This window comes from Beta vulgaris, chromosome 3 (assembly GCF_026745355.1).
Source record: "Beta vulgaris subsp. vulgaris cultivar EL10 chromosome 3, EL10.2, whole genome shotgun sequence".
Taxonomy (NCBI): Eukaryota; Viridiplantae; Streptophyta; class Magnoliopsida; order Caryophyllales; family Amaranthaceae; genus Beta; species Beta vulgaris.
This window is the reverse complement of record NC_079204.1, coordinates 4,130,553-4,141,904: the sequence shown is the minus strand read 5'-3', so window position 1 is coordinate 4,141,904 and position 11,352 is coordinate 4,130,553. Positions and strand designations below refer to the sequence as shown.

At 30.9% G+C, this 11,352-nt stretch overlaps 2 protein-coding genes across 2 annotated transcripts; one reads left to right on the top strand and one right to left on the bottom strand.

Moving 5' to 3' along the window:
* The first annotated feature begins 5,148 nt into the window (after positions 1-5,148).
* LOC104888573 (protein NLP7) lies at positions 5,149-8,226 on the top strand. Its single transcript, XM_010673596.1, has 3 exons — positions 5,149-5,198; positions 5,505-6,141; positions 8,065-8,226. The coding sequence occupies exons 1-3, from the start codon at positions 5,149-5,151 to the stop codon at positions 8,224-8,226; spliced, it is 849 nt and encodes a 282-aa protein (XP_010671898.1).
* A 1,562-nt stretch (positions 8,227-9,788) lies between these two features.
* Positions 9,789-11,352, bottom strand: LOC104888227 (hypothetical protein). The gene is made up of 2 exons (XM_010673125.4): positions 10,270-11,352; positions 9,789-10,054 (listed from the first exon to the last, which is right to left on the bottom strand). The coding sequence occupies exons 1-2, from the start codon at positions 10,885-10,887 to the stop codon at positions 9,977-9,979; spliced, it is 696 nt and encodes a 231-aa protein (XP_010671427.1). The 5' UTR covers positions 10,888-11,352; the 3' UTR covers positions 9,789-9,976.

Genomic DNA, 11,352 nt, shown 5'->3' with positions numbered 1-11,352 from the left:
ATTTTTTAAGTATTTGTTTTATAGGAGTTTAAGTTTAATGAGCATGAAAATTGAACACATTCATCAATCATATTCATGACTACCGTTATAGTGGGTCCATTTTTGGTGTATGTTATGTCATCTCTAACTTATCCAAGGGTTGGTGTGGAGTTGGAGAATGGTTGATCTTCTAAGAGCACTCCCAATGGTGATGGGTTTGATCACCAAAATTTCCTACTTACTCATGTTTTGATCATTTCATGATCAAATGTATCACCTCCACCCCACTCATGAACAAAAAAACCATCAAACTTCACTTTACTCTCCTACTTTTCACTACCCCACCTCAACTTTCTCTCTCCTATTTCTCTTTCCTACTTCAATAAATAATATAATTTACATATTAAAAATAAAAATGAATCATCTTATGATTACTTAAAATTATAATAATTAATTATCAAAATTAATTATCATTATTGGGTTATTAGTAACATAAAAATTTATTAGAAAATATGATTTTTTTTCCCTCTTTTTAGGTGAGAAGGAGAAGGTAAAAAATTATAGAGAAAAATGATGTATAAATATTTTTAGAGAGAAAGGTGAGGAGGAGAAGTGTTTTTTCTTTGTTCTGAAATATATCAATATGGGTATCATTTTATAGAGGGGAAAAAAATATGAATTTTGGTATTTTTTTTTTTTTTTTTGAAATACAAATTTTCTGGGAAATTCCGTGGAAATTTCCACGAAATTTCCCAAAAAGAACACAGCAGCAGCCACGTGGCAGCTTGCCACTGGCTGGCTGTGTGTGACTAGGCTGATTTTGTCTTCCATTCACACATTTCATTTGCTGATGGATTTGTTCACATGGTGATGGATGACAAAACATGTCATTTGGTGATAGGTTTTCTATCACCAATGGGATGCATGTTTTTTTTGTTCAACCCAAATTTTCTGATTTTGGTGATGAGTTATGTCACCATTGGGAGTGCTCTAAGTGTTACTACTCACTAACTCCATTTTAGATTCATTTTAACACTTAATAAAGAACTATAAAGTTTTCATACATGGTTGCGGTTGGACTATAAAGTTTTCATACATAGAGCCACAAAGGCGGTATAAAGTACAAAAAAGGAGAGGGGGATTCGAACTTGTGACCTATTGTTCACAACACCTCAATCTTAACCACTAGGCCAAAACATTCTTGGTAAAAAAAAATTATATATAGATAGATAGCGGAGAATGGAGATTATATATGTTAAATGTGTAGGTCGACCTAACCTAACATCAGAGATGTCTTAGTTGGACTCAAGCACAACTTGACATAGCTTGATCTAATCTAATTATTCACTTAGATCCGACCTACCTTGATCCGTTAAGGTTATTCCAAGCGAATCTTTTGATTGAAAAATCCACCTATATTGGACTCGCAACCTGGTCCTTTTGCTGACCACCTAGTAGGGCTATTGTATTGTTGTAATGACAAAAACATGTAAAATAAGATAGTAAATATATATATAGTTCTCATGTAAGGAGCATTCTACCCCTATATATATATAGAAATTTTGAAGTAAAAGAAGAGTGTTGGAATACATTTTTCTTCATGGAACTCATCTTTGATTGAAAACAATTATGAACGCCTTAATAGTGTGTTGGGCAGTTGAACAATCAAACATTTTGGGCAATTTTGAAAGAAATGTTAAAATATAATTCACTCAATTTCACCTTTTTATTAAACAACATATGGTATCTAGAGTAAGTATTAAAGAAAATTAAAATACAATACAACTTAGTCAGATGAAATTATTTTTAGTTCTTTCAAAAAAAAAAAAAAAAAAAAGAAATTATTTTTAGTTGAAACTATGTTGATGATGAATCAGATCTAACAACATAGCATATTTCCTGTTTGTTCATTGAATTACGTATCCTTTTTTGTGAAAACGTCCGCCATTCATACATACTTACATAGGTTTGAGAAGAATAATGTGGTCGTGTAAACCGTATAAAAGAATCCATAACCATGACAAAACTATATAACAATATTCAATAAATTGTTACTATTAAGATTTCCTGAGAAGACTAATCAAAACTAATTTGTTAGTATTAAAATTGGTTTTGCTGCTTGAAACTCATATTTTTTGGTTAAAATTGATTTTGCTAATTAACACTGCTTTATACAAGTATAAATCTTTACTGATGAACACAAACTATATTATTTCTTAAAGTTATGGCGAACAAGGCCTATATACTTTCACAACTTTTTTTTTTTTTTTTGAGGGAAAAGAGCTCTAAAACTTTTATTAAGTAACATACTAATTAACATCCAACTCCGTCAAGATTAATATACCTTGCGAAACATCATCAACAAAAATTTGTTCTACCCCAGCCTTTTCTTCTTTTCTTAAAAAAAAACACAATTCCTAGAAAACAGGAAATAAATAAGGGTGTTAATAATTACAGCCGGCTAGATGAATAAAATTTGGATAATTTAGTAGGATAGCCATTAGCATTTAGCCCCAAGCAATAGATTGATTACTGGCTGTTCATGCCTACTTAAAACTCATCATTATAAGCGTTAAATCCTATATGGTTGTCCATAATACCCCTAATCTAATAACTTACTTTTAATTGATTTAAGTTGCTCTTTAAACATGCAATTAATTCTTTGTCACAACCTCAGCGCAAGTGCGTAACTGCAATCCAGGAGGGGGAAAAATGTAACTCCCGACTCCCGAGTCCCGCCTCCGAATGACTTTTATATGGGGTTTTTTGGCAATCGGTTGTTGGCTTATGGTTATCAACGAATTCCTAGAATTTTAGGTGGAATGGGGATTGAAATTCTTTCTACCTCTCGAGGTATAATGACGTATCGGGAGGCTCGACTAGAAGGAATTGGCGGAGAAATTTTATGTTATATATGGTAATCCCTATAATATCCGAGCTGGATCCATAGTTTAGTTGACTTTTTTGACTGACGGGAAGCATTGACGGTATGCATTGAGTTTTTAAGTTGGTTGTTTGAGCCAGTTGTTTGCAAAAGTGTTTGGCAAGATTAATTGTGGTTGTTAGCTGTTTATTAGAGAGTTTGTGGGCCAATAATCCAAAACCCAATTCAAAAAGTTGTTCCATGCAACCTTTTCATTTTGGCTTAAAAGTCAGTTTTTCAGCCAGCTAAAAAGCCAATAACCAAATAATTTTTTTGGCCGTTTGACCAAATTGAAAAGCCAAACACCAATTAAAAAATCATTTACCAAACATGGCCGTGGTATTTTTATGGACTATATGTAGGCTATGTAGCTAGTAAATATTTAGGGTCTTTTCTTTTACCTAATACTTGTGCTCATTTTAACTAAATTTATTTGAATTTTTAAAATTTAGGTTATGTTCTCTTCGACATAAAACAATTGAATTGGATTGAACAAATTAAATTATAACTAATAGTAATGTATAAATAAATTAGGAACCGAACTGCATTGAACTGAAAATAAGTTGGGGAAAACAAACCCTTATTAGAGCTTATCTAAACTTATTGAACCGATTTTATAAGATGTTAGAACTTTATATTGAATTATTTTATCTAACTTTATTAAGGGGGTGTTTGGGGGAGAGAGTTTTAGAGAGAGTTAGAGGTTTGGAGAGAGTTTAGAGTTTTGACCAATAAAAACTCTAATTTGGGTGTTAGAACTTTATATTGAATTATTTTATCTAACTTTATTAAACCTCAAACTTCTTTTTTATTGAGGTGAATAAAGTGCACCCTTCATAAATTTAGTCCTTCTAGGCTTCTACATATATATTGTTCTAAGTAAACTTTTTTTTTTCCCCTAAAGAATATTTTTTTAAGGAGGGTAAAAGATACAATAATGAAATTCTCATAATGAAAACCTTTAGAAAAATTAAAGGTATAGAAAAAATCCGTATTAAGGTTAGATTTTGTGACAATAAAGAAAATTAGAAATATAAATAACTCTATAGGATGGCTATAAGAAGCTAAATAAAAGGTAGAGATATTAAGCAATGAACAATCATTAATAATATATAGTGGTCGACACATGATTTTGTTATAAAATTTTAAGTTAATGCTTAATGTTACTCCTCAATATTACATTTATCAAACTGTTTCATATATTTTAGAAGTAAAATTCCCGTTTAGTACATTTGATTTTTGAGCATAAAATTTAAACAATCATTCATACATGCAAATTCTCCAATCCAAGCTTATATACCGGATGTAAATTTTTCTCAAAAATACTTTTTTCACTTTAGAATAAGTGAAACACTTCTTCTTTTAAGTGAAAACTCTTTTTTCTTTTTTCTTTTTAAATTCAAAAAAGGTGTTTCACTTGATTCACGGAGGAAGTATAAATATGATCACAATCTTTTTACATCAGAGATCCATGTAATTTATGTAATTGACAATGAAAATTTCAAACAAGACCAATACAAATTATTGCTATGACGTGTGTTTGTGTGCTCGCGCATCCTTTTAACTCACATAATCTGTTCATGCACGAAAATTTATCAAGCATTAGAAGATGGAGTTCCCATTTATTAAATAAAATCCAAATTAACTTCTGTTTTTCCACAAAAATTATGCATATTAAGTACGTGAACCAGATTTGGAAATTGGAAGTAAACCTTACATAAATACGTAGGTTGTACCATGAATCCATGATAGTACTTACATAAGACATAAGTGTATAAAACGGATATAGGCCAAATACATTTGCTATATTTAGACATGGACTTATATGAACACAATAATATACTCTAATTATAATTAAGTATAACGAATAAAAATGCATGTACCTGTTATTATATGTAGACGTACAGTACTTGTGAATGAATAAAATGCAAAAGTGAAAAAAATGAAAAATGTTATACTCCCATTAAAAAATCATTAATAATCTTCATAATCATCATTTATAATGCAGCCCCCTTTTTTAGCTTATTGGGCAAATTGTTCTTCCCAATATATTTAGTATCAATTTACTAGATACCTTCTCACAAGAAATTATCTTAGTAACGATAATCATCGTAATTTACTACTCAAATAAATACTCTTTTATACTCCTTTCATTTTTTACTTCTGCTTATTCTCCTACTTCTCATCACTCCTCTCTATCTTAATTTATCTCTCCAATCATCATGGAAACTCTTAACTTCTTAAACATGGAGAAGCAATCCCATCTTCATGAAGATAATTTTCATTATTCACAAAGGTAAATTAAATTAATTCTATGTTTTTTCACCATATTTATACACTAATATACTTTCTTATACTCATCAAGAAAAATAATTAGGTTTGACAATAATTTTTACTTCCTCGCTTCGTTTCGTTTTAAATGAAACAAATGCATATTTTTTGTGAGATATAAAATATTCATCTGTTATATATACTTAAAACGAAATTGAGGAAGTATATGAAATCTAATTTGTATAATAAAGTCCATTGTGATTTAGTCATGTATGGCATTACTAATTCATATTACCATGCTAATTATTTTCTTGTAATCATTTTTTTGCAGATTATTTGAAGGTCCAATATCTCAAACAAACATACCATTAGAATCAAATTTCAAGTTTGATTATGTACATAAAAACAACCTTTTAGAATATCCAACAAAAATTACCACCCACCAAAATAACTTTGAAAATTTTGGTGCTGATTTTCACTTATGGGATGAATTTCCTCCATTATCATGTGAAGATGCATGGGAACCTCTTAAACAACTTCATCCTCTTCCTTACATTAGTGACAACTCTAAGCTTATTAGTTTCGACGACGACGACACCGATGATTTTTTACTTGCCAAAGCTTCTTTTAACGATCAATCCTTAAGCATGGTAGTGGCCGAAGGTTTTAACATGCCAAAACAAGGTAAAAGATCAATGGAGGAGAAAAATATTGTTAATTATGGTGATAATGAAAAAAATGAGGGTATTATTAGGAGAATTAAGGGAAATAACTCTAATAAGGTTATGAAGATTGATGCAATTAATTATGAAGAAATTAGGAAGTATTTTGATATGCCAATTTCTAAGGCAGCAAAAGAGTTGAACGTAGGGCTTACAGTTTTGAAGAAAAGGTGTAGGGAGTTAAATATTAAGAGGTGGCCTCATAGGAAGATTAAGAGCTTGGAAGCACTTATTTGCAATGTTAAGGTACGTGCATTTTTAACTAAATTATTTTCTTTAAATTTGTTTTTAAGTTTATTAAATTATGTTAGCAAGTTTTATGAAGTGATTAATTATGTGATGAAGTATATATATGTATCATATCATGTCAATTTTTTTTTAATGCATGCACGTAATTTATGTATCAGTAATAATTTAATAAACACTATCATGGAACTATATCTATAATTATCAAGTTAGAAGTTTGTTTAAATTTTTATGTTAGTTTTGATAATATGGTTTTTGTTATTTATTTCTTGCCCTATCTCTTTATCCTTTTTTCTTATTATGCATGGTCGATTGGTCGGTAATTAATATTATTGGTTACTAGTGAGTTTGTCTTGTAAGAGACGGTCTAATATTTAAATTTAAAAAGAGTATTAGCATAATAGTGACTAGCTTAATTTCTTTCAGTGATTAGTTTAATCCATTTAGTGACTAGGTCTACTTTTATATTAAAATTAGATTTTTTTTTTAATAATTTTTGTGTGTAGTAATACTTTGGATAAGAATTTTTGGATAAGTATCTACTATATGGTGAGTTATTGATGATTATTCAAACATGTTGTTTAGTTATTAATCATAGTGAAGCTAATTCTAAAATTTGCATGAAATACAGTTCCATCGTAACTTAAAACACTAACAACCCCCCTTCCCAAAGAAAAAATAGAAAAGAAAGTAAATGAAAATAATAATACTATAAATTTTACTTCTTTTTTGGCTATATATAGCATTTATGTAAATTTTAAAACTAATAAAATTGCTCTTACATAAACTGTACCCGTGTGAAGAATAATTATGTTAACCTCATCCGATCCTGATATTCAATATATATATACTTCCTCTGTTCCATAATAAGTGAAACACTCCTCTCTTTTGTGTGAGAGCTTTTTTAGATAAGTGTTTAACTTATTATGAAACGGAGGAAGTATATATATATATATATATAATATATATATAATATAATATATATTATATATAATATATATATATATATATATAAGGTTTACAATACAGATCTAAGACTATAAGAAGTCCCTTATATCCTTTGACATACAATATATATTACTCTAATATAAACATCGGAAGAAATGTAAATATTATTATGCTAAGTGTATATGTAACGTTTGTTCTTATTTAATGCTTCACATACATCTAAACTTCCGTGTGGAGATTTTTGTATGTTAACCATGTACTCTAACTTTTTGCTGCAAGTGATTAAGTATAGCTGTGTTTTTGGGAAGTGTAGTTATATATATTATTGCCTGGTATCAATAATTATAATCATTATCTGGTTCCTTGTATAAGTCAGTAAGTTGTAGATATCAGAAATATTTTAGGTTTAATTTTTATTTTTCACTATAGAAATGTTTCTTTTTTCGACCTTTTTTATGAGTATGCATTCACAAAGGAGTTAATTAAGAATTTAGGTTATTTTCCTTTTCTCCATTTCTAATTTCTGGATTAGTCATTTGAAAAAGAAAGTCATTAACTTTACTATTTGTCTTATTTATACACTCTTGATCTTTGATTTTATCTATTTCCTTTGAGAAAATGGAGAAGATTTCAATCTATATGATCAGTGGCGAATCCAAGAATCAATATAGCTATATAAGTGGGTTCAATAAACATATATCAAGCTCCTTTCAAAAAAAATAAATACATATGTTAAGTTTTGTTTTGGACAATTAGTCAAATTTCATCAGAAAAATCTCAATAATCTCAAAATTTATAGGGAAAATTTTCATTTTTTGTCTTTAAATGGGGTCAAAGGACCCCAATTGCTTTAATGTGGCTCCGCTACTGTATCCGATTGAACGTAATCTTAAAACCAATACAAGAAATTAAATTTGACTACATATATATTTTTTGTGAAATTGCATATGATGTATATATGAATAATGAATGTAGGAACAAGGCATGATTGAAATGGTGAAGGTCTTGGAAGATTACAAGAAGAAGCTACATTCTATGCCATGGTTGGAATTATCCGATGAAACAAAGAAACTTAGACAAGCATGCTTTAAGGCCAACTACAAGAAAAAGAGGGCTTTGGCCTTAACCCATTTATGATATTTAGGCCTAAATAATGTAGGAGTACATTTTGTTTAGTGTGATATAATGTAATCACTAATATGCTTAAAGCGATAGGTCACATGTTCGAATCTTCCTCCCCTTCTTTGTACTTTGTACCGCCTTTGTGACTCCAATGGATCAAAAAAAAAAGGCTTAGAGTTGGTATCCAGAGTGACAATGTCACAAGTTAATATGGCCTAAATATAGGAGTACATTTTGTTTAGTATCTTTTAACCCATATGTAGTTAAAAGAATGTAGCTAAAACTCTGATTATTATTTTCGTTAATTAGTACTTGTAGAAGTTTAGTTTTTAGCAGTTTGATCTCTTTTATTATATATATACCAGTTAAACACATTTGCCAGCTTCTAAGTTCCATGATGGAGCTAGGTTTGGACTTTGATCTCGTTGATTAGTGGTGCTGAGTACTTAGTAGTTACTACTTACTAGATAGTGTGCACTTTTGTATATGATATAGATTGTTACATTATCTATTCTTTCAATAAACTGTCTTATATACTATGTTATTTGGACTCTTCATTTTATTTCAAGTGTCTGTGTCGGATCCTCGACACTTAGACAATTCATTTTGGGCCTAAATCATTGAAATTTTTAACAAAATAACCGAGTCGGACACTTGGACACATACCCATGTTAGACATGGCACCCGAGTTCGAGTAACATAGCTTATAGAAAATAAAAATAAATTTATTTTCCAATTTGATTCTAGTAATCATTAAAATTTCATTTGATAATGCCATTTGATAATGTGAGTAGATCACTAGATTAGTAATTTTCCTTAGCTTATTTGATTGGTATCTCTGCTCAAGTTTGTGTTTATTGGGGTTTAAAATCGAAAAATATCGGCTGTTATTTGGCCGACATAATTAAGGCGTGTTGGATAATAGCTTTTGAAGTAGCTTTTAGTTTCAAATTAAGTCGAAACTTTAATAATTGTGAAAAATAGTGTTCAAAAGGCAACTTTTCGTGTTTTGAAAAAACTATATAGCTTTTTGAAGATTGCATATAGTTTATTTTCTTGATTTCTCAAAACTAACAACTAGATTTGGCAAACATTTACCATCATAAAAACAATTTTCACCGTCAAACTCTAACAGCTAATATTTGACAGAACTGCTATAGCTAACAACTAGTACAATACCTAACCGTAATAGCAATAACGACTAGTACAATACCTAACTGTAACAACTACTATAGCAACTACTCTTGCTGAACAGACCGTTCGTAGGTGTGTCTACGTGGTGGGTGGATTATAACCAATCGCTTCGCAATAGTAGCTCAATGGTGGTACAATGACTTGCTGATAGCACATTTTTGCATGTCACTTACCTAGTTAAGATTTTAGTATGACAAATGTTGTTTCTTCTACATTGTTATTTCAGTACCAAATAGTTTCTCTGTCGGTTCTATTAATGAATGGTCGCTATTAAAAACTATTTATGATGCATATGGTATATATCTGATTATTTGACATGGTTAACACATCAGAAATTGTTGGAATAATAGAACAGGGATTACTTTGGGGAAATACTAGTCATATTTACAATACTAATAATTTACTACTTCTATATAATTCTTCATGACTTTACAATTAGGGCCTTAGGAAAATAAGGCAGGAGCACAATGATTAAGAAGCCAAAGGAGTAATAAGTCTTTAAGCTTAAGATTTATACAACTTTTCACATGTGAATCAAAATCTGCATGAAAGTTATGTAATTTCTAAAATTTTATGGTGCTTCAGTCTTTTTCTTATCTTCTTTCGGACGTCGAACCATTTTTTGCTTAAGACGTTTAATTAAGTTTTCCTACAAAAAAGAGAGTATATAATCGTAATACGTTAGATAACAACCAAGACAATAATTCTAGTACTTCTTCCGTTTCATTTTAAATGCAACAAAGTAATATTTTATATCTCACAAATAACACCCTTTTGTTGCATTTAAAACGAAATGGAACGGAGGGAGTAGTAGTAGTAATAGTAGTACGGAATTAAAATGTGTAACAATAGGGTAAAACTTACTAGTACACGAGAACTTGTTTGTGATAGCTTGTATAGACTTCCCCTTGATCTCCTACTAAACCTTGTTATTTTCACCTCGACATCTGTATCCGTGTCATATCTTATACTCCCATTATTAATATTATATTCCCATGATGAAAGATCAAAATTTTCTTTGCTAAGCTCTAGGTTCCACTTTGCGCCATTACCACTGGCCCACCTCTTCCAAGGCCCAATGGATCTTCCCATATCATTTTCATTTGCAACCAAGCCCAAACCAGGACTAGTCTTTGGACTTGGACCCTCAAAGCAAAACCTATGAGACAAGGATCGGGCAGATCGAGGCCCATCTAAAACAGTAGTTGGGGATGCAGGCATATGGGCCACTTTAGCCTCAACCAACAACCTAGGAGGAAGTTCTAAACACTTAACGCTCTTGGGCTTACATGGGCTTGATATGTTATTGGGCCTGGGCCGCCCAGGTGCCTCTTCCCACTCAAAGGGAATGGACACCATTGGATGCAACGGTGGCGTCAAAGCCCATGGTGACCCCGGTGCTAGTGGCTTATGACTAGACAAGGAGGAGAGAGCGAGCTTTGGTGGTGTGGTGGTTAGTTCATCACGTAACTTGAGGCCCATACTTCATAAACAAGTAATATTTTATCGTATCATGTAGTAAAGTGACTCACTATTCGTATAAATTGAACTCGTGACCTCAAAATCACAAAGTGAAAAATTCCTCGATAGGCTGATAGCTTTCGACTCAAGTGTAAACTGATCTAGCGACCTCAAAGTTCATGAATATATTATCAAAGCGAAGGAGGGAAAGATGAGAATGATATTGATTTAAGATGGGTATATATATAGAAAGACATTAGAGAACATTAGTATATGACATATGTATATGAGGAATGTGAAAGAGCGGTTAAACAACGCTCTTGGTGCTTATAACTCACGAGGGATATGAAGGTTTTTCAACGTTCATGCAATAAATAATGGTGGGTAACAAAGGCAAAGAAAAGTGGGCATTTGTAGCATACAATAGTACTGATGTGATAATTGTCTCATATCTCCCTCCGTCTCAAAATATAGTTCTCATTTCTC

What these genes read in the sequence shown, in the direction of transcription:
- LOC104888573 (XM_010673596.1), top strand. Translation starts at nt 5,149, where the DNA reads ATGGAGAAGCAATCCCATCTTCATGAAGATAATTTTCATTATTCACAA. An exon ending in AATTTTCATTATTCACAAAG is followed by an intron (nt 5,199 to 5,504) that starts GTAAATTAAATT and finishes ATTTTTTTGCAG; the next exon opens with ATTATTTGAAGGTCCAATAT. An exon ending in CACTTATTTGCAATGTTAAG is followed by an intron (nt 6,142 to 8,064) that starts GTACGTGCATTT and finishes TAATGAATGTAG; the next exon opens with GAACAAGGCATGATTGAAAT.
- LOC104888227 (XM_010673125.4), bottom strand. Translation starts at nt 10,887, where the DNA reads ATGGGCCTCAAGTTACGTGATGAACTAACCACCACACCACCAAAGCTC. An exon ending in AAACAAGTTCTCGTGTACTA is followed by an intron (nt 10,055 to 10,269) that starts GTAAGTTTTACC and finishes TCTTTTTTGTAG; the next exon opens with GAAAACTTAATTAAACGTCT.